Here is a 26,161-nt window from a genome sequence, read left to right as displayed (position 1 = left end):
CCTGTAGTCCCAGCTACTTGGGAGGCTGAGGCAGGAGAATGGCGTGAACCCGGGAGGCAGAGCTTGCAGTGAGCCAAGATCACGCCACTGCACCCAGCCTGGGCGACAGAGCGAGACTCCATCTCAAAAAATATAATAAAATAAATTAAAAAATAAAAAGAGAAAAAAACAGAAAAATAAAATCCATGATATGCAGCTAATAGGTACTCGGGAAAATACATAGCTTTTCTATGACACATTTATTAGAGTATAAGGAGATCAGAAAACAAATGAACTAAACTTACAACTCAAAAAGATGGAAAAGGTATTAGAATAAGAGAGAGTGCTGAACCCAGCTTTAGCAGGGATGAGGGAGGGAAGCACCTTCCAAGGGGAGGGTTGAACCTCTAGGACTGTACTGTCAACCTGGCAGTCACTTGCCACATGTGCTATTTAAATTAATTAAACTTTTTTTTTTTTGAGATGGAGTCTTGCTCTGTCGCCAGGCTGGATTTGCAGTGGTGTGATCTCGGCACACTGCAACCTCCGCCTCCTGGGTTCAAGCCATTCTCCTGCCTCAGCCTCCCTAGTAGCTGGGACTACAGGCGCCCGCCACCATGCCCACCTAATTTTTTTGTATTTTTAGTAGAGAAGGGGTTTCACCATGTTGGCCAGGATGGTCTCGATCTCTTGACCTTGTGATCCGCCCGCCTCAGCCTCCCAAAGTGCTGGGATTACAGGCGTGAGCCACTGCGCCTGGCCTAAACTTTTAAAATATTAAAAATTCAGTTTTCCAGTTGCACTAGCTGCATGTCAAGTGCTCTGTGGCCCAGTGGCTACCATATTGGACAGCACAGATCTAGGGGAAGATGGACAAGAAACTAGAAAACAAGTAAACATGTGAGAGTTTCCCAGAGCAGTGAGAGCTATGAAGAAGTCCTGAAGGGTGTGAGCTTGGCTAGCAGGTAGACAGCAAGAGATGGGGACAAGGCTGGAGAAGCTGGTGGAGACTGGGCCATGCTAGGCCAGATGGACATCCACTCTTTGCTGAGGCCGCGTCTGGTACTGTCCCATCCTCCTCACCCTCTGCCCCTCAGCTGGTGGATCCAGCCCCCACATTGTCCCGTTTCTTTGCACCTCCTCCAGTTCAGCAGGGCCAGTGGGCTGGGTGGGGCCTGCATTAAGAGTCAAGAAGACCTGGGTTCCAGGCCTGGTTCTGTGTGACTTTGTGTTGTCTGATTCCCAGACTGGCGCACTTTGAATCATAGGATGTTCTAGTGGTCACAGTCTAAAACGGATTGCAGAGCTGCATTCTCTCTGGAAGTTCTAGAGGAGAATCCATCACTTTTTCTGAGACACAGACTCACTTTGTTGCCCAAGCTGGTCTCAAACTCCTGGCCTCAAGCAATCCTCCTGCCTTGGCCTCCCAAAATGCTGGGATTACAGGTGTAAGTCACCGTGCCCAGCTACCTCTGCCGGCTTCTGAAGCCTGCCTGCATTCCTTGGCTCATGTCTCCACATCACTCTGATCTCTGCTTCTGTCAGCACATCTCCTCTGACTCTGACCTTCCTGCCTGTTTATTTATTTATGTATTTATTTTTGAGACAGAGTCTCACTCTGTTGCCCAGGATGGAGTGCAATGACACAATCTTGGCTCACTGCAAACTCCACCTCCAGGTTCAAGTGATTTTCCTGTCTCAGCCTCCCAAGTAGCTGGGATTACAGGCACACGCCACCACGCCCAGTAATTTTTGTATTTTTAGTAGAGACGGGGTTTCACGACGTTGGTCAGGTTGGTCTCAAACTCCTGACCTCAAGTGATCTGCCCCGCCTTGGCCTCCAAAAGTGCTGGGATTACGTAAAGGTGTGATCCACCATGCCTGGCCCATGCCTGTTTCTTTTCTTTTTTTTTTTTTTTTGAGACAGAGTCTCATTCTGTCACCCAGGCTGGAGTGCAGTGGCACGACCTCAGCTCACTGCAAACTCTGTCTGCTAGATTCAAGTGATTCTCTGGCAGCCTCAGCCTCCCAAGTAGTTGGCATTACAAGCACATGCCACCACACCCAGCTAAGTTTTTGTATTTTTAATAGAGACGGGGTTTCACTGTGTTGGCCAGGGTGGTCTCAAACTCCCAATCTCAAGTGATCCACCTACCTTGGCCTCTGAAAGTGCTGTGATTACAGGTGTGAACCACCATGCCCAGCCCATGCCTGTTTCTTATAGGAACCGTGTGATTAGCTTGTGCCCATCCAGATAATTCATGATAGTCTCACCGTCTCAAGATCCTTAATCCCATTTGCAAAATAACCACACCTGCCAAGTTCCTTTTGACAGGGTCGTGGGCATATTTGGGGACCATTATTCTGCCCTCCATGCTTGATGTCAGCCAGAGCTTTTGTGCTATGACCTGATCCAGCCCCTCCGAGAGCCCTCCCTCCACAACCCTTGTCCTCACTTGCTCTGCTCCAGCCACACTGACTCTTTGCCAATCCTCAGCACACCAGGCTCAGGCCAGACCAAGTCTTGGGACTCCCACGTACAGGGCCTGTGGGGGCCAGGGGCTTAGAAACCTCGCCAACCTTTCTGCTCCATGGCAGACAGGAAGACTGAGGCCCAGGCCCAGAAAAGGGAAGGGACTTACCTAAGTGTTGGACTAGTATTTCCAGGATGGCCCCATTTTACAGCAGGGGAAACTGAGGCACAGCAACTGCACCTAAATGCCACCCTCCTGTGAGCCCTTGCCTTTTCCTGAGGATGTGCCCCCGTTACTGACTCTGAGAGCTCTATTCCAGGCTATCGTTGCTTCATCTCAATTGGAAATGATGGGCCTATGGGCTTGTTGGCCTCTTTGGCCCTTAGCACCTGCCCAGCAGTCACACTTGGTAGACATTGGGTGAAGGGCAGAGCAGGTTTTTGCAGAGGGCTTACATTTGACATAGGAATTCCTCTGTTAAAGAGTTGGACGGTACTGCCCTCAGACCTGGAATAGATTGGCCTTGCCCTGGGTCCTGCTTTTTGGAAGGCCTCTCTAGCCAGGCACAGTGGCCCTCAGGTATAACCCCAGCACTTTGGGAGACCAAGGCTGGAGGATCGCTTGATCCCAGGAGGCCAAGGCTGCAGTGAGCTGTGACTTGTCGCAAAAAAAAAAAAAAAAAAAAAAAAGAGAAAATATCTGTCTTAGGGCCAGGCCTAGTGTCTCATGCCTGTAATCCCAGCACTTTGGGAGGTCAAGGCGGGCAGATCACTTGAGGTCAGGAGTTCGAGACCAGCCTGGCCAACATGGTGAAACTCTGTCTCTACTAAAAATACAAAAATTAGCCATGTGTGGTGGTGTGCACCTGTAATCCCAGCTACTGGGCAGGCTGAGGCAGGAGAATCACTTGAACCCGGGAGACAGAGGTTGCAGTGAGCCGAGATCACACCATTACACTCCAGCCTGGGTAACAGAGTGACTCTGTCTCTAAAAAAAAAAAAAAAATCCTCTCTAGCCCTCTAAAAGCCCATGTTTTTCCCCATAAGGCAAGGAGAGTTCAGGAGTCCTGGGGACATGCCCACCAGCAGACTGTATTCCTCCATAGACCACCCTGGATACTGGGAACCCTGGGATTCCCTGCTAAAATGACCCAAGCCTGCCTCCAGGGCCAGCACAGGGTCCTCCCATGGGAGGTGGACCCTGCCACAGGGACCATCCTGGGGTTCCGGGATGACTGTTTAGGGGCCTGTGGACAGAGCTAGGAGATGTGGGCTGGGGTATTTGCATCCATGTGGACCCTCGGGGTGAGGGACAGAGTCAGAAACAGAAAGAGAGTGGAGGATGGGCAGCCCACCACTCATATTCCATCATGGAATTCAGAGGAGACCCAGAACTCTGCGTTGGAGCCTGGCTTTCCAGGTTGTTTTGAAGATACAGTCCTCAAGCTAGAAGAATGGAAGATGTTGTGTTTGTCTGATAGTCGGTAGCTTGAGTTGTAACTTTTATTTACGCACAGAGTACGTGGGCCTCAGTGTGTACTCCTGTCCTCAGGCCCACAACATGGAGGACTGGCTTCAGAGATCCTCCCAGCCTGGCGATCTGGATCTAACCTTCCTGGCACCCCTCCCCCAAATCCAGCTGACCAGCTGACCGCTTTCTGTCTTCTCTCCCCAGGATAGCTGCCGCCCGGGAGAGGCGACCCGGGCGCCCTGCTAGGGTGACGGCCCCTGCCCTCGGCCCGGGATCATGAAAGGCCTCGGTGACAGCCGCCCCCGCCACCTCTCCGACAGCCTAGACCCGCCCCACGAGCCCCTGTTTGCAGGGACCGACCGCAACCCCTACCTGCTGTCGCCCACGGAGGCCTTCGCCCGCGAGGCCCGCTTCCCCGGGCAGAACACCCTGCCGGGGGATGGCCTCTTTCCCCTCAACAACCAGCTGCCTCCGCCCAGCAGCACCTTTCCCCGCATCCACTACAACTCCCACTTTGAGGTGCCAGAGGAGAGCCCCTTCCCCAGCCATGCTCAGGCGACCAAGATCAACCGGCTGCCCGCCAACCTCCTGGACCAGTTTGAGAAGCAGCTGCCCATCCATCGTGATGGCTTCAGCACCCTCCAGTTCCCCCGTGGTGAGGCCAAGGCCCGTGGTGAGAGCCCCGGCCGTATCCGCCACCTGGTCCACTCAGTCCAGCGGCTTTTCTTCACCAAGGCACCCTCACTGGAGGGCACAGCGGGCAAGGTCGGTGGCAATGGCAGCAAGAAGGGTGGCATGGAGGACGGCAAGGGCCGGAGGGCCAAAAGCAAGGAGCGCGCCAAGGCTGGGGAGCCCAAACGGCGCAGCCGCTCCAATATCTCAGGCTGGTGGAGCTCCGATGACAACTTGGACGGCGAGGCCGGCGCCTTCCGCAGCAGTGGCCCAGCCTCTGGGCTGATGACACTAGGCCGCCAGGCAGAACGCAGCCAGCCACGCTACTTCATGCACGCCTACAACACCATCAGTGGGCACATGCTCAAAGCCACCAAGAACAACACTACCGAGCTGACCGCCCCACCACCCCCGCCCGCACCCCCAGCCACCTGCCCCAGCCTTGGGGTGGGCACTGACACCAACTACGTCAAACGGGGCTCCTGGTCCACTCTGACACTCAGCCACGCCCACGAGGTCTGCCAGAAGACCTCGGCCACCTTGGATAAGAGCCTGCTCAAGTCCAAATCCTGCCACCAGGGTCTAGCCTACCATTACCTGCAGGTGGGTCTCTGCCAGGGTCAGGGGTGGGGTGAGGGTTCTGGGGACGACACCAGTTTTGAGGCCTAGCTATACCACAGATTCACTTGGAAAGTCGCTTCATTCTGGGCCTCTGTGGCTCAACTATAAAATGGGTGGCCCAGTGGTACCTGCTAATCAGGGAGTCCTTCCACTGGTCATGCTCTCAACAGAGATTAATTAGGGCCTTTCTGAGCCCAGCCCTGAGCAGGGACTAAAATATGTTCCTGCCCTTTAGAAGACAAATCTGGAAGTTGTGCCATCCCAACCCCCTCACAGAACCAGTTGCATGGCCTTCTAATTGCCAGCCTCTGCCTGCCACCCCCATCAGACTGACAGCTGTTTGAGGACAGGGATCACATCTGATGCAGCCATGGGTCCCCAAGGCCCAGGACAGGGTCTGGCATGCAGGAAGTGCTCAGGAAATGTAAGTGAGGGAGGGGTAGATGGACAGATGGACAGTTAAATGAACAGAGTCAGAAATAAAGAAGACACAGTCCCAAAGATTAGGATACTGGGAAAGACATGAACAGTCATGTCAGTGTCAGCAGAGTGTCATGGGGATCAGTACCGAGAGCTGCAGGGACCCAGGGGGTCCTAACCCAGCTTGGGGGAATACCTTCTTCTTTCAAATGCTAACACTGATTCAGGCACTTGCTGTGCACCAAGGCCACATGGCTTGAAAGTGGCAGAAGGCTGAGACATCACTGTGGCTGCACATTTCCAAATGGCTCTCAAGGAGGGTAGAGCAAGGGGCTGTGAACTGAATGGCTCCCCAGGGCAAAGCCAGGCTGTGGGTGGAAATTACAGAAAGCAGATTTTAGGTGGAAGGAGGCGCTTCTGTAGGTAGTGAGTGCCTCATCTCAGGGGGAATGCAAGTGCAGGCCTGGCCAGCCCTTGGGAACTCTAATGAGTCTTTTGTTTTTTTTAGACAGTTTCATTTTTGTTGCCCAGGCTGGAATGCAGTGGCACCATCTCAGCTCACTGCAATCTCCGCCCCCCGGGTTCAAGCAATTCTCCTGCCTCAGCCTCCCAAGTAGCTGGGATTACAGGCACCCACCACCATGCCTGGTTAATTTTTTGTATGTTTAATAGAGATGGGATTTCATCATGTTGGCCAGGCTGGTTTTGAACTCCTAACCTCCAGTCTGCTTCAGACTCCTAAACTGCAGGGATTACAGGACTGAGCCACTGTGCCCAGGCATTTTTTTTTTTTTTTTGAGATGGAGTTTCAAACTTGTCACCCAGGCTGGAGTACAATGGCGTGATCCTGGCTCACTGCAACCTCCACCTCCTGGGTTCCAGCGATTCTCCTTCCTCAGCCTCCCGAGTAGCTGGGATTATAGATGCGAGCCACCACGCCTGGCCAATTTTTGTATTTTTAGTGGAGATGGGGTTTCATCATGTTGGCCAGGCTGGTCTCGAATTCCTGACCTCAGGTGAGGACCTGCCTCAGCCTCCCAAAGTGCTGGGATTACAGACGTGAGCCATCATGCCCAGCCATGAGATGCATTTTGAACGAGATGATCTTTGGGGTCTAACAAAGCCCTGACTTCTTATCATCTTGTATGAAATACCAGAAACAGTGAGACATTTCCTTTTTCAATAGGAGGAAACTGAAATCCAGGCAGTATTTGATATATTTAGGGCTCTTGTGGTTCTGAAACTGCTTCCTTGGTTTAGAAGCATTAGGGAGGGTGATGTGTGACCGGGCTTCCTCTCAAAATGGTATAGTTGGGTCTGATCATGTAACAGTGCCGCAGAAACACCATGAGAGGGTGGCCCTGTGGGCCCTGGAGTCTGTGCTGCCTGCTTGGGTGACAGGAGGTGAGTGGGTGGCTTAGCAACAGTTTCTGAGCAGTGATGTACAAGGCCACGTTCCCAAGGGACACTGGGGATAGTGGGGCTGGACTAGCAAGTGGCTTGTAGGCAAAATGCACTGGTCCTAGGATGGGCAGTCTGCTGAGGGTTTATGGAAAGGCTGGGTGGGGCAGGAGTGGGAGTCCTAGACGTTACCTTTCCTTTGTGGAAAGTGGGCCTCTGGCATGGAGGGCATGGAGAAGGGTGCAGTACCTGTGTGGGCGTGGCCCTTGGGCAGTGTGCATATGTGTATGTGATAGAGAGTGGGCATGCTGTGTACACTCAATATGTGGGCTTGGACATCTGTGGTGACATGTGTAGTCTGGTGAGGGGTACCCTGTGTGCATGTGGAGGCGGGAACAATGCAAGGTGGATACATGTTGTGTGTCCACAGTGCAGTAGTTGCTGGTGCAAATGTCCAGACGGAGGGTAGTGGGAAGGTGAGTGTGCTCTGTATGTATGTTGCATACTTGTGGAGGGGTTGCCATGACGAAGTGGCTGCTGGTGTGTGTCCTTGGTGAGGTGTGTGGTACACTGGGGGTACTCACTGAGGGGCATGGGGCGTATGCTTGTTCTGCACATATTGAGATGTGTGTATAGGATGAGGCGTGTTCACTCTGTGCACAGGCTGTGTGTGAGTGCTGAGATGTGTGCATTTTTCATTACACAGTGACCATCCACTGTGTTTCCGTAACAGTGTAAATGAAATGGCCGGGAATGTAGCCTGTGTGCACTGTCCTGGGACGGCCAGCAGAGCCTGGCCTCAGAAGGACAGGGGAGGTCCCCTCGGTTGGTTACTGCCACCATAACCACTGGGGACTGGGGGACCAGGGCTGCCCTCACAGCTGTGACCTCACTTGCCCTATCACAGCCCCGTTCCGTGGACGGATTCCCTGAAGTTCAGATGGGAAAACAGCCCTTTTTCCAGCTCACCATGTGGCTACCTGACCCGGGGAAGCACTCTGCTCTCTGTACCTCAGTTTTCCCACGTGTGGGACAGAGAATATCCATTGACTCTGGGACCCTGTCCCCCCTCCATGCTGATGTGCCAGGGTCCTCTTGATTCCCCATTCTAGGCTCAGGTTCTGGATCCAGGTCTGGGGCCTCTTTTTTTTTTTTTTTTTTTTTTTTGAGACGGAGTCTCACTCTGTTGCCCAGGCTGGAGTGCAGTGGCCACCTCAGCTCACTGCAAGCTCCGCCTCCCGGGTTCACGCCATTCTCCTGCCTCAGACTCCCGAGTAGCTGGGACTACAGGCGCCCGCCACCTCGCCTGGCTAGCTTTTTGTATTTTTTAGTAGAGACGGGGTTTCACAGTGTTAGCCAGGATGGTCTTGATCTCCTGACCTCGTGATCCGCCCGTCTCGGCCTCCCAAAGTGCTGGGATTACAGGCTTGAGCCACGGCGCCCGGCCGCCTCTTTCTGCAAGTGCCTTGCGTCCCTCAGGCCTGGTGTTCTCATCTGTGCAGTGGCATCATAAGCATCCCCTGAGACAGCCAGAGTGAAGTGACTGTGGGGCCAAGTAGAGATGGCTGCAGTGGAGGCCACTGTGACCACAGGGCCTAGGGCATTGCTTCTGGGGCAAACCCAGCCTGGGATCCATGGAGAAATCCGAGGCTGGAGAGACTCTGGCACCCGGGTATTCCTCCCAGCCCAGGGCTCTGCTCTGCTGCCCCTTGGTTTCAAAAGCGGGAAACCCAGCACGTGAGCCCGAACTCTGCAGGGAAGGAGGGAGCTTCAGGTCCCAGAGATGGGGGTTCTCGCCATCTGCTCATTTTCCGTGGTGGCCCCACTGAGTCCTGTGCCCCATCCCCAGGTGCCCGGCGGCGGCGGCGAGTGGAGCACGACGCTGCTGTCCCCACGCGAGACGGATGCCGCGGCCGAGGGCCCCATCCCGTGCCGGCGCATGCGCAGCGGCAGCTACATCAAGGCCATGGGCGACGAGGACAGCGACGAGTCCGGCGGCAGCCCCAAGCCCTCACCCAAGACCGCGGCGCGGCGCCAGAGCTATCTGAGGGCCACGCAGCAGTCGCTGGGAGAGCAGAGCAATCCCCGCAGGTAGGCGCGCAGCTCCACCCCTAGGGTTCCGCCCATAGGCGAGCCCCGCCCACTACGAGTCCTGCTCCCTGGGAGGACCCCCCATTAAAATAAGCCCCGCCCGCGTGGTAGCCCCGCCCCCTTTGAGCCCCGCCCACTTCTGAGTCCTGCTCCCTGAGAGAACCCCTTCATTAAAATAAGGCCCGCCCGGCCCGCTGGTTCACGCCTGTAATCCCAGAACTTTGGGAGGTCGAGGCGGGTGGATCACTTGAGGTCAAGAGTTGGCCAACATGGGGAAACCCCGTCTCTACTAAAAATACAAAAATTAGCTGGGCTAGCGGCAGGCGCCTGTAATCCCAGCTACTTGGGAGACTGAGGTAGGAGAATCGCTTAAACCCGGGAGGCGGAGGTTGCAGTGAGCTGAGATCGCGTCACTGCACTCCACAACCTGGACGACTGAGCTAGACTCCGTATCAAAAAAAAAAAAAAAAAAGGAAGAAAGAAAGAAAAAGAAAAGCCCCGCCCGCGTGGAAGCCCCTCCCAGAGGCTTTTCTCGCTCCTTCGGGTGAACCCCGCCCACTTGTGAGCCCTCCCGGGGAAAACTTCTTTAAGTAAGTACAAGTCCCGCTCACCCGCAAGCCTCCTCCCCTAGGTGAACCCCTCATAGGTATGCCCCACCCTGGGAGCCTCGCCTTCCTCCCATTCGGTTGTCCCCCGGAGATCCCAGCCCACAGATGAATCCTGTCCCTCAGCTTCAGATCCAGGTGAACTCGCTGCTATAATGATCCAGGCCCCCTAAGTGAACCCACCGTCAGGTTAGCTCCCTCCATGAGATCCTCAGGTTGGCCCTGCACTCTGATGAATTGACCTCGAAGAGCCCCGCAAATTGGAGAACCACCCCTTGAGCCCCACTCACAATTCAGCCCTGACCACAGGTGAGCCACATCCTTTGGTAAACCCCAATAATGAAAGCCACTCTCGGGTGATAGGTCCAGGTAAACCCCTCCTACAGGAGCCACTTCCCCAGGTAAGTTCCACTCCCACAGGTGAACTGTCCCACGGGATCTTGGTCTTCAGGTTAGGAGAGCCTGCCCTAAGTGAGTGCATCACCTGTAACAGCACTGCCTAAGGAAGGCCAGAGCGCGCTCTACCCTTGCCCCTGTAACTGATCCCTGTGGGGAGCTCCAAGATGGGGGAGGGAGGTGAATCCAGAGGTCAGAGTGATAGACAGGCTTTTCCTGTCCCAGTGCCTGCCTGGAATTCACCAGGCAAGCCGCATCATGTTGCTGTAAGGCTTGGCAGAGTTAGAGGGAACAAGCTTCTCCCTAGATCTTCAACTATGGGGGACAGGAGCCAAGGCTTCATGGAGGAGGTGGCCTGGGAAGACTGAGACAGAGGGAAGAGAACAGGTCAGGTGACACTGGTACCTAGGCAGGAAGAGGGCAGTGTTCTTGGAGCAGCCAGGAGTCTAGTTGACTGGGCAGAAGACAGAGAATGGCCTCCAGGATGGAATTCAGGACACCACCAGACAATCCCAGGTCTGCCCCTCTCTTAACCTTAGTTTCTCCATCTTTTTTGGGGGGTAAGTGGGGAACAGGGTCTTGCTATGTCACCCAGGTTGGAGTGCAATAGTGCAATCATGGCTCACTGCAACCTTGACCTCCTGCACTCAAGTGATCCTCCTACCTCAGCATCCTGAGTAGCTGGGAGTACAGTCGTGGGCCACCATGCCCAGCTAATTTTTTAAAAGAAGTTTTTGTGACTGGGCACAGTGGCTCACGCTTGTAATCCCTGCACTTTGGGAGGCCAAGGCAGGCAGATCACTTGAGGTCAGGAGTTCGACGCCAGCCTGGTCAACATGGCGAAACCGCATCTCTACTAAAAATATAAAAATTAGCAGGTCATGGTGGTGCACGCCTGTAATCCCAGCTACTAGGGAGGCTGAGGCACGAAAATCACTTGAACCCAGGAGGCAGAGGTTGCAGGGAGCTGAGATCATGCCACTGCACTCCAGCCTAGGTGATAGAGTGAGACTGTCTCCAAAAACTGTAAAGTGCTGTGCCTGTGTGCAGCATTGTCATTGCCATGAGCCATGAGTCTGTTGGTCCACTGTGGGGTGAAAAAAAAAAAAAAAAGATGGGGAAACTGAGCAGGCGTGGGGGCTCACACCTATAATCCCAGCACTTTGGGAGGCCAAAGCAGAAGAGTCACTTGAGCCGAGGAGTTCAGCACCACTCTGGGCAACATAGTGAGGCCTGGGAAACTGAGGCCCAGAGGGAAAAAGACTGGCGAAGGTCATCCAGTGGCAGAGGGAAAAATGGAAGCCACTGCCAGCCTTGGCAGTGTGGGGGGTGATGTCACCCAGGCTGGAGTGCAATGGCACAAACTTGGCTCACTACAACCTCCACCTCCTGGGTTCAAGCAGTTCACCTGCCTCAGCCTCCCGAGTAGCTGGGATTACAGGCGCATGTCACTATGCCCGGCTAATTTTTGTATTTTAGTAGAGATGGGTTTTCACCATGTTGTCCAGGCTGGTCTCGAACTCCTGACCTCAGGTGATCCACCCGCCTCGGCCTCCCAAAGTGCTGGGGTTACAGGCGTGAGCCACCACGCCCAGCCCAGTTTCCCCATCTTTAAGTGAAGGGGCTGAGCTGTAGGATCTCTAAGATCCCTTCTAGTACTGAGATCCTACTAGGATATCTATGAGTGACCAGTGGGCAGTAAGGTGGGAGAGGCAGGAAGCCTGGGGCTTAGGCCTAGATTCAAGGGAAGCAATAATAATAACAGTAGTAATAGTAGCAATAATAGTAAGAGCTGCTGTCTGTTAGCACTTGCCTGCTGGCCACTGTGCCTGACCCGATGTCCTTTAATCTGCATCACTGAATCCTCGCTGCAGCCCCAGCAGGCAGGCAGCGTCATCCCCATTTTAGAGATGAGAAAACTGAGACTTAAGTAAGGGGTAATGACTTGCCCAGGGTCACCCAGCAGAGAAAGCTGGATTCCAGTCCAAACCCTTCTGTATCAGAGGCCCGAGCTATTGGATGCTTGGATTTTATCCCCAGAATGAGGACTGAGGGAGGCCCAGGGTCAGGTAGACATGAGAAAGATTAAAGGACTGGGGTCATGGAGATAAGGGGAGAGTCTAGGGGCCTGATAGAAGCCACTTGAACATCGCCGCAGAGCTGATGCCCTTTGGGAACCCTAGGCTGTAGAACTTAACCCACCTCTGTCGGGCCTCTGGAAATGTCCCAGACCTGCAAGGAGGAAGGAAAGGGGCTGCAGAATTGGGCAGGGCCAGCCTTGGGCTTTAAACAGTCAAATGCAAGCTCGTGCTGCCACCCTGCGGCTGCAGTGGGCATCACAGGGGGTGGACCACCTGTGCATCACAGGTGGTCAAGGCCTCCAAAAGCTGGTTGAACAATGAGTGGGCTGAGCCCTGTCTGCTCCCCACTCCCCACCAGGAGTCTGGACCGCCTGGATTCAGTGGACATGCTGCTGCCCTCCAAGTGTCCAAGCTGGGAAGAGGACTACACCCCTGTCAGCGACAGCCTCAATGACTCCAGCTGCATCAGTCAGGTGAGGGTGGCAGGCAGGCTGGAGAGTCAAGGGGCTTGGTTACTGACTCCCATCTGGGAGGAGTACACCCCCAGGCCCAGCCCATGCTGAGTGGCCCCCAGATGTCTGCACTGTGCTTCTGTTTGGTCCTTATTCCTGAAGCCTCCTGTGTGTGTCTCTGCCCCACCGACTGTCCTGTGGCTGGAGAGCACAGTTATGGGGCCTGACCCAGGACCCCAAGGGAGGAAGCCCATACCACCATTGTAAACACAGGATGCCAGTGGGGCGCCTGTCACTTCTCATGGGGTTCAGAACCATGAGGATAGGGAACTGGAGACCTGGGTTCGAGTCCCAGTTTTGTCACTTGACAGTATGAACCCAGGATAGTCACCTCCCCTCCCTGAGCCTCGGTTTCCTGATTTACCAGAGGAAGGTGAGCATTTCCATTTGGGGGCTGTTGAGAGGAATAAGTGGGATTGTGAAGGCGGTGTGCTCAGCAGAGGGTAGCTGCCTTTCTGGTTATTATTAGCATCTTGTGTGGCCTCCAGCAAGTGACTGCTCCACTTTGGACCTCTGTGCCCACCTACTCAGTGAGCAGTTGTGCTCCCGGGCACAACCAGCTCTGCCTGTGTCAGGGAGGAGCACGCTGTGCTACATGTTGAATTTGCATGCCACCCTCTCAACCATCAGCTCCTTGAGCCCTTAACCACCCCCAGAGGTGGCCTTGTTATCCATATTCCCATTTCATAGGTGAGGCAACTGAGGCTCAGAGAGGTGAGGTCATGCAGCTAGGAGAAGGCAATGTTGGGCAGGGATCTGGGGCTGTCCAACCCAGACCTGGACCTCAGCTCCTGCCATGTACTCAGCACTTTAGGATTTGCAAAGGGAGAACCAGTCAGAACCAAAAGGCACCCCTCATTGTGTGGATGGGGAGATGAGCCCCCCGAGAAGGCAGACGCCTGCTGGTGGTAGCAGTTAGGCAGTGGGGCAGCCAGGTGCGAGTCCAGCCCCCTTCAGCAGGAATAGGCCACTGTGCGCAGGCCCAGGACCAGGGTTAGAGGACTGCTTAGAAAGTTTTGGGACCCTGACTTCTCACAACTCCATTATTCCTGGCCTAGCCAAACTCCTTCCCCAGCCCCTCAGACATGGGGAGGGGTAGAGTGCCCCAGCCCAGGGAACCCCCTTCCCCTGCCCCCCTCATCCAGACTCCACCAAGTCACACCTGAACTGCTGTCCTCCAATCCATACTTAGTGGCCGAATGGAGCTGTCAAAGCCACACCCCTGCTCAAGACCCTCCCTTGTCTCCCACCTCCCGCAGAGGGAAAACCAGAGTCCTTACTTGGACCTGTGAAGCCCTGTAAGACCTAGGCCCTGCCTCCCTGTTGGACCCTGTCCCTTGCCCTGCTCCAGCCACACTGGCCTCCTTTCTGCTCCTTATATAGGAGCGTGCCACATCAATCTGCTCCAGGCCCTCCGCATTTGCTGTTTCCTCTTCTCAAATCTTTGCACAGCTGGCTCCTCGTGTTTCAGGTCTCTGCTCGAATGTCACCTCCTCAGAGAGGCTGCCTGTGATCGCTCTGTCTAAAGTAGCCCTCCCAGGCGCTGTTCCTTTACCCTGCTTAACTGACACTGCCTGGAACTAGAATCGTTTGCTTATTTACTTAATGTCTGTTTCCCTCTTAAAACTAGGATCTCCTGGGGGTGGGGGCCTTGCTGTCTTGTTCCCTGCAGTGTCCTCAGTGCCTGGCACAGTGCCTGGCACAGGGCAGATGCTCAGTAGGTGTTTGCTGAATGGACGGCATCCCTCCCTGTCTCTCCCATCCCACCACGTTTTCTCATCTCAGTCTTCCTGTCTGTGTCTGTCTCCGTCTGTTTTTTTTCTCTCTCTCCCCTCATTCACATTTTTCTCTGATTCTCTCCAGTGTGTCTCCATCTCTATGTTTCTCTCTGTGTCTGTCTGTCTCTCTACACATCCCATCTCCACCCAGGCCTGGGCCTGGCACCCGAGACACCTTTGCCCTTTAACTACACAAAAAGGCTTATGAATCAGCCAGGCTGGGGGCAGCAGCAGGTCTCACCCACCACCCACTGCCCAGTCCCAGTTCTCTCCTAGTCCAGGATCCTCTGACCCCTCACAGCCTCACCCCTAGAAGCTTGAGTGACCCAAGCCACATATTTGGCCCCAAAGTCAGAGATATCCTAGGCTGGGGAAGAGCAGGCTCTGGGCTCCATCCCTAATCTGTATCTCCAGGTGAGCTGCCTGCCAGATGAGAGGCAGCAGACAGAAGATACATGGTCACAGGGGCTAGACCTAAAGAAGAACTTTTATTTTATTTGTTTGTTTGTTTATTTGTTTATTTTGAGATGGAGTTTCGCTCTTGTTGCCCAGGCTGGAGTACAAGGGCGTGATCTCGGCTCACCGAAACCTCTGCCTCCCGGGTTCAAGTGATTCTCCTGCCTCAGCCTCCCTAGTAACTCCCACAGGCATGTGCTACCATGCCTGGCTAATTTTGTATTTTTAGTAGAGATGGGGTTTCTCCATATTGGTCAGGCTGGTCTTGAACTGCCGACCTCAGGTGATCTGCCCACCTTGGCCTCCCAGAGTGCTGGGATTACAGGCCTGAGCCACTGCGCCCGGTCAAGAAGGACTTTTAAACAGCAGATTATAAGTCCTCAGTAATGCCCAGCCCCAGAAGGAGTGAGCCTCCCATCCCTGGAAGAAGCCAAGTGAGACCTCCTAGCAGCTGGGTCCCAGCCAGTGTGGGGAGGAGGTTAGACCAGCCAGCTTCAAGTTTCCTTGCAACTGACCCTGAATCCCCGACCCCAGCCCCAGCCCTGGTCCCCCCATAACCCTCACCCTCTCTTTCCTGCAGATTTTTGGACAGGCCTCCCTGATCCCCCAGTTGTTTGGCCATGAGCAGCAGGTCAGTATGTTTGCCCTTCTCTTCCACCCCAGTCCCAAAGTGTAGGTCTGGGTCTTAGGCCTGCCCTCTGAGTGGTCCCAGCACCCAGTCCAGGCGGGTATAAGCAGAGCCATCACCAGAAAATCCACTTCCAATGGATGGAGTTTAGGCTCACATTGGTGTCCTGACCCTCCACTCCCTGCCCTTATTGCTTCATCTCTGTGTGCCTCAGTTTCCTCCTTTTGAAGATGGGGAAGAATGAGCTAGGTGCTGTGGATGGGGCAAGAAATAACTCCAGGACTCCTGCCCTTCTCTCTCCTCCCACAAAGCCTGGGTCAGGCCTAGGGAGACTGTTGAAGTTGGACAGGTCAGGGGCTGGGGGCTGGTGATATTAGCTTCCAGGTCCCAGCCCCCAGATCCCTTGGCTTTTCTCCTTTCTGGAGCCCCAGGAGGACATTTAAGGATGCTGGGATGTTGGAGTGAGTGTGGAGACTTTCCAGCTTCACACAGGTTGGCGAGGTTATGTTGCTCACAGCACTGTCTGGCTGCCCTAAAGGCACCACCTCCCAGACACTCCTTTCCTGCCCCTGGAAGTGTCCCTCTCCTCCCTCCCAGGCCAAAGACCAAAAACCAGGGGCAGGAAAGGTACTCTGAGATCAACCCCACTTTGAGCCAGGAGGGTGTAAGGGACTTGTGCAAGGTCACACAACCCACAGGGGCAAAACTAGGACCAGACCTCCAGCTACTAATTCTAGCCATGGATACCCCATGTGTCCCTCTCTCCCATGTCACAGGAGCTGTGTGTTCCTCCTGAACACGATTCAAGAAGTTGTTTAAAGAGCCCACAGTGGGCCAAGCCACCTCTTCCCCATCCACCTTTAATAGGCGAGTGGTAAGGATGTGATATATTAACATACAAAGCCCCCAGAACAGTGCCCGCTACACAGTAAATCCTCAGTGATACACACAACAGCAGCACTGACCAGCTGGTCTCGCCTCTGATGGCTCAAGAGCATCTTAACCAACATTGGCAGACTCCACGGAGTTACCTGTATTCGTGGGTAGAGGTTACTAGGTGCATACTCTCTTGGACTCTATCCTAAGCCTGTGATATGAATTCTCTCATTTCATCTTTACCACAACCCTGTGAAATGGGGACTATAGCCCCATTTTATAGGTGGGGAAACTGAGGCACAAAGCAATTAAGTGACTTGCCTATGTTAATATTGCGAGGAAATGATGGGCCAAGGGTTGGACCTGTGGCGGTCTAGTTCCAGAGCCATGTGGTTCCTGTGTGATCCCAAAGCAAGACCTCATGCTCCCGGTAGTCATGAGGGTCTCTTCATAACTTCAGGATGCAGTTTTGGAGGAGAAACACCTATCTCTTTAACACTCCTTCTGAGTGAATTTTGGGTTTGCCACATGGCCTATATTTTAATTTATCAGTACTATACAGTAGAACTTTCTGTTATGATAGAAATGTTCTATAATCCACACTGTCCAATAAGGTAGCCACTAGCTATATGTGACTTTATTTATTTACTTATTTTTGAGATAGGGTCTCACTCTGTCACCCATACTGAGTGCAGTGGTGCAATCATGGTTCACTGCAGCCTTGACCTCCCAGGCTCAGGTGATCCTCCCACCTCAACATCCTGAGTAGCTGGGACTACAGGCACGCGCCACCATCCTTGGCTAATTTTTTATTAGAGACAGGGTCTCGCTATGTTGCCCAGGCTGGTCTCAAACTCATGAACTCAAGTGATCCTTCCACGTCAGCCCCGCAAAGTGCTGAGATTACAGGCATGAGCCACTGTGTCTGGCCTACCTGTGGTCTTGAGCAAGTCAAATATGGCTCCTGTGACTATGGAACTTTATTTAATTTTAATCAAAAAAAATTTTTTTTTGAGACGGAGTCTCGTTTTATCACCCAGGCTGGAGTGCAGTTGCCCAGTCTCAACTCACTGCAACCTCCCCCTCCAGGGTTCAAGTGATTCTCCTGCTTCAGCCTCCCAAGTAGCTGGCACCACAGGCATGTGCCACCATGCTCGGCCAATTTTGAGATTTTTAATAGAGATGGGGTTTCGCCATGTTGGCCAGGCTGGTCTCGAACTCCTGACCTCAAGTGATCTACCCACCTTGGCCTCCCAAAGTGCTGGGATTACAGGCATGAGCTACCACACCTGGCCTAATCAATCATTATTATCATTTTTAAATTTTTTTAGAGACAAGATCTTGCTTTGTCCCCCAGGCTAGAGTGCAGTGTCACGACCATAGTTCACTGCAGCCTGGAACTCCTGGGCTCAAGTAACTGGGACTTGAGGTACATGCTACCACACCTGGCTAATTTTTATATTTTTAATTTCTTTTGTAGAGCTGGGGTTCCACTATGTTACCCAGGCTGAATTTTAATTAATTTAAACCTAAATAGCCATACATGGCTTGTGGCTGCCAAATTGAAATGCACAGATTTGGCCAGGCGCAGTGGCTCATGCCTGTAATCCCAGCACTTTGAGAGGCCGAGGCAGGCAGATCACGAGGTCAGGAGTTTGAGACCAGCCTGGCCAACATGGTGAAACCCCATCACTACTAAAAATACAAAAATTAGCTGGGCATGGTGGCACACACCTGTAGTCCCAGCTACTCAGAAGGCCAAGGCAGAAGAATTTCTTGAACCCGGGAGGTGGAGGTTGCAGTGAGCCGAGATCGCACCACTGCACTCCAGCCTGGGAGACAGAGCAAGATTCTGTCTCAAAAAAAAAAAAAAAAAAAAAAAGCACAGATTTAGAACTTTCCATTCACCCTCCAAATTGGGTGAACACCCATCTAATTGTTTGACCTGATGCAGTCTCAGATGAGAACATGAGCATCTATTTCACATAGATGAGGAGAAACTAACCCAGAGAAGATAGTGATGGCCTGAGGTTACACAGCTGGGTGGGACACAGCTGGCCCCAGGCCCAGATCAATCTTTCCCTCCACATGGTCAGTCAGCTTGTGCCCCCTCCCCCTCTGGCCCAGGCCAACCCCCAGGATGTCCACATCTTTGGCCAACTGACTCCCCAGCTTATCCTCTGTGGTCTTCAGTTACCAACATGGCCTGACATGGGTCAGATAGCCCTTCTAGAACCCTCAAAGAGTATGTGCATGGTGAGGCCCCTCAAGGCCCACACCCTTGGCTTCAGATTTGCAGGGTCCTAGACAGTCATTTCTGGAGAAATACTTAGGAACCATCTACACAAAGTTGAACTAGATGCAAGATAGCAAATAGCATACACATCACCATTTTCCATACTGTCCATGGCAGACATCATTAATCAATCCTCACTGCAACTACCCTCACTCCAGTTTTATCTTCTCCCACCAGACAATTGCTTCAGCTTCATCTCTGGCCTCTGCCTCCATTCCAGACCCCTTTCCCAACATCCATTCTGTATACCAGAGCGAGATTAATTTTCCTTAAATACATATTTGGAGTGTTGGTTCTGCCATTTCCTCACCGGGTACCTGTGGCAAATGTCTTCCCTTCAGTGACCCTTGGTTTCTTTCCTTGTAAAATAAAGGGATTGGACCATAAGATGGTAAATATCCAGCATACCTACTGCCACCCCCATTCCAACATTCAGGACAGACATTGCTAATTGATTATAGACCTCTTTCACACTAAATTCAGATGTGCCCTTAAAATCTATTAATCAGTTTGGACCCTGATTTTTATCACAGAGTTAATATCCTGAGGTATTCCAATTTTGTTCTCATTATAGAGATGGGAAAATTGAGGCCCAGAGAGGTGGGGCTGTTTCTTTCTTAAGGGCTCCATCTGCCCATCACATACCCTGAGTGAGATGGAGCTGGGTGGGCTGAGGTCAGACCCCACAGACTGTCCAGCCCTGCCCTGAGCCTACCACCAAGAACCTCTCCCCCCATGATGGGCAAGATAGCCAGCCCCTCATGCCTGCCTTTACCTGGACAGGTACGGGAGGCAGAGCTGAGTGACCAGTATGAGGCGGCCTGCGAGTCAGCCTGCAGTGAAGCAGAGTCCACAGCGGCAGAGACGCTTGACTTGCCACTGCCCAGCTACTTCCGCTCCCGCAGCCACAGCTACCTGCGTGCCATCCAGGCAGGCTGCTCGCAGGAGGAGGACAGTGTCTCCCTGCAGTCCCTCTCCCCACCGCCCAGTACCGGCAGCCTCAGCAATAGTCGCACGCTTCCGAGTGAGTACTGTGATGAGGGATGGGTTTTTTTTCTTTTCAAGGGGTCGCTAAGGACCAAGCCCGGTGGGCCAGCCTGGGAGGATACAGGGAGGAATCTGTCTCGGGCTGGCCTGCACCAGGGGGATGGTTGGGAGCAAAAGCAGGAGACCTTGGAGCTGAACTTCCAGCCAATTGGCCACTGGTGCTGAAATGGGGGTCCCAGAGGCAGATGCCATCCTTGGGGGGTGTGGGAGGTATTGGAGGGGGCTGGAGCTTGTGGGGTACTTGGTTGCTCATTGGCTTAGAGCAGCCACCTGCTGTAGTCAGGGCTTCCTGAAGCTTGACCTGCCTCTTGGAATTAGTTCAGGTATGCAAACCTGCAGGGGAGGTTGGAACCTGGAGAGAAGCCTGCCGTGAGGGTGGGGTCTGCACTGAGCCTTCTCAAAGGGATGCGTTTATAGGCTTCTCTCATATACACAATCAGGGAATACCTTCTGGATTCTTGGGTGTTTCGTTGTTGTTGTTGTTGTTGATCAACAGAGTCTCACTCCATACCCAGGCTGGAGTGCAGTGGCATGATCTTGGCTAACTGAAACCTCTGCCTCCCAGGTTCAAGCAATTCTCATTCTTCAGCCTCCCAGGTAGCTGGAATTACAGGCACGTGCCACCATGCCTGGCTAATTTTTGTATTTTTAATAGAGATGGGATTTCACCATGTTGACCAGGCTGGTCTCGAACTTCTGACCTTAAGGGATCTGCTCATCATGGCCTCTCAAAGTGCTGGGAATATAGGCATGAGCCACCATGCCTGGCCCTGGATTCTTGTTCTAAATCATCTGGAGATAACCCATATGTGATCAGAGAAAAAAGGGGACCCTGTATAACTGAGCAAGCCATGAAATAGAAAATTGCATGTTCTCACTCATAAGTGGAAGGTAAACAATGAGAACACATGGACACAGGGAGGGGAACATCACACACCAGGGCCTGTCGGAGGGGGTGGTGGGAGACAAGGTGAGGAAGAGCATTAGGACAAATACCTAATGCATGCAGGGTTTAAAACCTAGATGACGGGTTGGTAGGTGCAGCAAACCACCATGGCACGTGTATACCTTATTAAGTATTATTAAGATGGTCAAAAAAATAAAAAGAAATAATTGAAAATTAGCCGGGCGCAGTGGCTCACACCTATAATCCCAACAGTTTGGGAGGCCGAGGCAGATCACTTGAGCCTAGGAGTTGGAGACCAGCCTGGGCAACATGATGAAACCCGGACTCTAAAAAAATTAAAAATTAGCTGGTCGGGTTGGCATATATCTGTGGTCCTCGCTACTCAGGAGGCTGAAGCAGGGGGGTCATCTGAGCCCAGGAGATCAAAGGTGAAGTGAGCTATGTTCACACCACTGCACTTCAGCCTAGGAGACAGAGCGAGACCTTGTCTCAAAATAATAATAATAGAAAATCAAAACCAAGGAAAAACAGCACAATTTATTGTTTATCAATAGTAGAGAGAGGTTTGAGCTTACTCTGGCAAGCTAGTTCTCCTCCCTGAGCCTCAGTTTCTCCATGTATAAATTGAGGGCATACACCAGACCCCAGGGAGCTCTTAAGGAGATGAAATAATACTGTGCACCGGACATGTTTAGGCAGGGACTCGCTTGTGGTAGGAACTTGGTAAGTGGTAGCTGTTATTATTGGTTCTCAGACTTCACTCTGAGCTTCCTGAAAATCAAAAGCAATTGGGGGCTGGGCGTGGTGGCTCATGCCTATAATCCCAGCACTTTGGGAAGCCAAGGTAGGCAGATCACTTGAGGTCAGGAGTTCGAGACCTGCCTGGCCAACATGGCGAAACGCCGTCTCTACTAAACATACAAAAATTACCCAGGTGTGGTGGTACACGCCTGTAGTTCTAGCTACTTGGGAGGCTGAGGTATAAGAATCACTTGAATCCGGGAGGCAGAGGTTGCCATGAGCCAAGATCGAGCCACTGCGCTCCAGCCTGGGTGACAGAGCGAGACCTTGTCTCAAAGAAAAAATAAAAAAGCAATTGGGGTTGGATTGTTGTAGGAAGAGAGGCATTGCTTCAAGTGCTCAACCCGTGTTTGATGTAAATAAATGAACTTGAATCCCATAGATATTCTATACATAGGTAACCAATTTATTGACTGAATGAACTTCTATTTGCAGGAGGCAGAGCAAGAAACAACTGTCTCACTATTGCCTGTTGCACCCTCTCCGGTCTCCTTGCCCTGCCAATGGGTTATATCTGGGGCAGATCCTTGAGCTTTTCCAGTCACTTTTAATATTTAAGGAACAGTCTCGTTTTCAGTTAGTAAGGGTCCAATCTGGTCTGATCAGTGTCTTCTTTTTTTTTTTTTTTTTTTTAAACAGAGTCTTGCTCTGTCGCCCAGGCTGGAGTGTAGTGGCCGGATCTCAGCTCACTGCAAGCTCTGCCTCCCGGGTTTACGCCATTCTCCTGCCTCAGCCTCCAGAGTGGCTGGGACTACAGGCGCCCGCCACCTCGCCCGGCTAGTTTTTTGTATTTTTAGTAGAGACGGGGTTTCACCCTGTTAGCCAGGATGGTCTCGATCTCCTGACCTCATGATCCGCCCGTCTCGGCCTCCCAAAGTGCTAGGATTACAGGCTTGAGCCACCGCGCCCGGCATGAGCCACCGCGCCCGGCCGGTGTCTTCTCTGTTCCTTGTTCACCTCTGTCTGTTTCTGGTTCCTCCACTTGGGAAGGGATGGTAGCCAGGGAGGTGTTGTCTGGCATTGGGACTCTCTGATGCCACATGGTGGCTCTTTCTCCCACTCTGCAGGGTCCCCAGTGCTGTCTTTCCCAGCATGGGCAATCTTGCTTCACCTCACTGTTTCTTATTCCCCCTCAGCTTCTCCATCTGGCAGTCTGCCTCCTCCCCACTCAGCTTCTTTCTGCTAGGGCACCTGGCTCTGCTAGTCAGGCATCTTGGGTAGAATCCTTTGAAGACAACTCCAGCCCTACTTTCCCTCTTGGTGACCACTGAATGCATTTGAAAACAAGGGCCTTTGCCTTATGGGACTCTGAAAGTATAGACTGGTCCGCTACAGCCTCTGAAAGTATAGACTGGCCTGCTACAGCCTTCCTTCTAGTCCTGCTGTTACCGGTAGCCCCGCCAGCCTCTCTACCTTCAAGGTCTCCAAATAGGAGCTGAGGCCCAGGTTCTGTGTCCTCCAAATCCAGAAGAGCTCTCCCAGGCTGTCCCAGACACTGCTACAATTCCAAAGGGGCCTCGGGTGAAGGATAACATCTCCCATATCCTCACAGCCATGCGAAGTTCTCTAAGCATTAAGTGGGCCTGGAGGGATAGACAGCACCCCTAGCAATTCTCTTCAAATAAACCATCCCTCACCAGTTTTTCGAACCCCCGTCACTTATGAATGGACTGAAGACAGGGGATGGGCTACATGTCCCAATATTGCCTGGGTCCCTGTATTGGTCAGCTCTTGCTACAATTATGCTGCATAACAAACAACCACAAAATCAGCATAATACAACAATTCACATTTATTTCTTTCTCCCAAGTTTGTCAGTTGGGACAGTTCTGCTCCACCTGTCTTTCATCCTCCTCCTGGGACCAAAGGGTCCTCCTGGGATCAGTGGTCTAGCCAGGGAATATTCTCCTTATGGTGATGGCAGAAGACAGAAGAGCAAGCCTAACTAACCAAACAAGCACATTTCAAGGCCTCTGCTCATGTCACACCTGCTAACATCCTATTGGCTAACACAAGTCATATGACTGAGCTCATAGACAAGGGATGGAAAAGTACCTGCTCACCTTTGTGTAGGAAACTATATTCATATGGCAAAGGGTGTGGCCACGGGGGGCGGGGAGGTAAAGAATCAGGCTCTGGCTGGGCACGGTGGCTCATGCCTGTAATCCCAGCACTTTGGGAGGCCGAGGCGGGTGGATCACTTGAGGCCAGGAGTTCGAGACCAGCCTCGCCAACATGGCGAAACCCCGTCTTTATTGAAAATACAAAAATTAGCCAGGCGTGGTGGTCCCTGCCTGTAATTCCAGCTACTCGGGAGGCTGAGGCAGGAGAATCGCTTAAACCCAGGAGGTGGAGGTTGCAGTGAGCCGAGATTGCACCATTGCACTCCAGTGAGATTGTACCATTGCACTCCAGCAACAAAAGCAAGACTCTGTCTCAAAAAAAAAAAAAAAAAGAATCAGGGTCAACAATTCAGTGCTCCATGATCCATTGTCTTGACTGTATTTACTTATGCCCTTTCCATGTAGAAAATGTTTATTCCCAAGACCCCCAAAAATCTCATCAAATCATGAGATTGGATCAGACTCTTAAGATCTATCTATGTCAGCTCTGGATGTGGCCTCTGTTGAACAATTGACTTAATTTTTTAAAGAAACTACTTTTCTACCCCACAGTCTAACCCTCCCCAACCACACAGCATACACTGGTGAAACAGGGACAGGATAACTGCAGTTAACACTCCTGTTCAGAAAAGAGGAAAATGGAGATTCAGAGACTTACTGATCCACAGCAATTCTGAAGTCCTGAGCAACTGTTGGGCAAATGCATTAAGATTTGTTGATTAGGTCCAAGTTCTCCCTGGGGTTGATTTTCTAGTCTGTTGTTCTCCACAGCTCTTGATTCTGCTCTCTGAAAGCACTTACTTCTCCATCAGAATTTTTGGCCACTTCTAAAGAGAACTTGGAGAATATAGTCTTGGGCAGTGGAACACCTTTCTTAGCTTGCTTCCTTCCTAAAGAAAGTTAGGGAACTAGATGTCTTTTGCATCTTGAGTGGTCTTACTCCCTTTAGCCTAAGCTGGTCAATCTTACCCATGCACTTACCTCAAACATTTGATGAGTTTTCTATGTATTTGATTCCTTGTAATTTCAAGTGCCAAAAGCCACACCCGTAATTGTTTTTGAGTCATGCCTCTCTCTTGACTTGATGCTTACTTTGGGCTTCTGTGGGACCATGCCCTTAAGCTTTTGGAGGCCCTTTTGACCAGATAATAGCATCTGCTACCTGGTATCTTGATTGATTGATTGCTTGCTTGATTGAGACAGAGTCTCTCTCTCTGTCGCCCAGGCTGGAGTGCAGTGGTGCGATCTTGGCTCACTGCAACCTCCACCTCTCAAGTTCAAGCAGTTATCATGCCTCAGCCTCCCCAGTAGCTGGGACTACAGGTGCTCGCCACCATGCCTGGCTAATTTTTGTATTTTTAGTAGAGACAGGGTTTCACCATGTTGGCCAGGCTGGTGTCGAACTCCTGACCTCAAGTGATCCACCCACCTCGGCCTCACAAAGTGCTGGGATTACAGGTGTGAGCTACCACGCCTGGCTCTACTATTTTTAGAGTGTTAATAAGAGATATTATAACCACACCTTGATTTGATCCTGTGCACATACTGCATCTTAACTGGCCATGATCTTGGTTTGATCTTTGCCCTGAGGATGTATCTTTTTTTTTTTTTTTTTTGAGTTTTGCTCTTGTTGCCCAGGCTGAAGTACAATGGCGCGATCTCAGCTCATCGCAACCTCTGCCTCCTGGGTTCAAGCAATTCTCCTGCCTCAAGCCTCCCAAGTAGCTGGGATTACAGGCATGCACTACCATGCCCAGCTAATTTTGTATTTTTAGTAGAGATAGGATTTCTCCATGTTGACCAGGCTGGTGTCAAACTCCTGACCTCAGGTGATCCGCCTGCCTCGGCCTCCCAAAGTGCTAGAATTACAGGTGTGATCCACCATGCCTAATGAAGCTGTATCTTAATTTGAGAATGGTTTACTGTCTGGAGGGGCTGGAGTTGACAAATTTATTTTCCAACTAAGCAAGTTCTGGTCTCCTTCCCTTTCCTCTAAACATTCCTTGAAGATCGGCTATTTTTTACTTTTTCAGACAGGATCTCCATGTGTCACCCAGGCATGGGTGCAGTGGCATGGTCATAGCTCACTATAGCCTTGACCTCCCGGGCTCAAGTGATCCTCCTGCTTCAGCCTCCTGAATACCTGGGACCAGAGGCATGCAGTACCATGCCTGGCTAATTTTTAAATTTTTTGTAGAGATGGGGTCACCTTATGTTCTACCAGGCTGGTCTTGAACTCCTGGGCTCAAGTGATCCTCCCACCTTGGCCTTGTAAAAGTACTGGGATTACAGGTGTGAGCCATGGCACTTGGCCTAGCTATTTCTTTTAAGTTCCTCCTTTTCTTTTTTTTTTTTTTTTTTTTTTTGAGATGGAGTCTCGCTCTGTCGCCCAGGCTGGAGTGCAGTGGCCGGATCTCAGCTCACTGCAAACTCTGCCTCCCGGGTTCACGCCATTCTCCTGCCTCAGCCTCCCGAGTAGCTGGGACTACAGGCGCCCGCCACCTCGTCCGGGTAGTTTTTTTTTGTA

At 52.1% G+C, this 26,161-nt stretch overlaps 1 protein-coding gene across 2 annotated transcripts in view; it reads left to right on the top strand.

Annotated features, from left to right (window-relative positions):
* DLGAP4 (discs, large (Drosophila) homolog-associated protein 4) overlaps window positions 1–26,161 on the top strand; it is a 171,533-nt gene that overhangs the window by 63,112 nt on the left and 82,260 nt on the right. For both annotated transcript variants that reach the window (XM_011929110.1, XM_011929109.1), the window contains exons 2-6: window positions 4,128–5,198; window positions 8,887–9,128; window positions 12,569–12,683; window positions 15,537–15,587; window positions 19,540–19,780. In XM_011929110.1, coding sequence (XP_011784500.1) covers window positions 4,200–5,198; window positions 8,887–9,128; window positions 12,569–12,683; window positions 15,537–15,587; window positions 19,540–19,780 — 1,648 coding nt within the window. In that variant the 5' untranslated portion in view covers window positions 4,128–4,199. The remainder of the gene's footprint in view (window positions 1–4,127; window positions 5,199–8,886; window positions 9,129–12,568; window positions 12,684–15,536; window positions 15,588–19,539; window positions 19,781–26,161) is intronic.

Source organism: Colobus angolensis, unplaced genomic scaffold, assembly GCF_000951035.1.
Source record: "Colobus angolensis palliatus isolate OR3802 unplaced genomic scaffold, Cang.pa_1.0 Scaffold8, whole genome shotgun sequence".
Lineage (NCBI taxonomy): Eukaryota > Metazoa > Chordata > Mammalia > Primates > Cercopithecidae > Colobus > Colobus angolensis.
The sequence above is the reverse complement of the archived record's forward strand: the minus strand, read 5'-3'. Positions and strand labels throughout refer to the sequence as shown.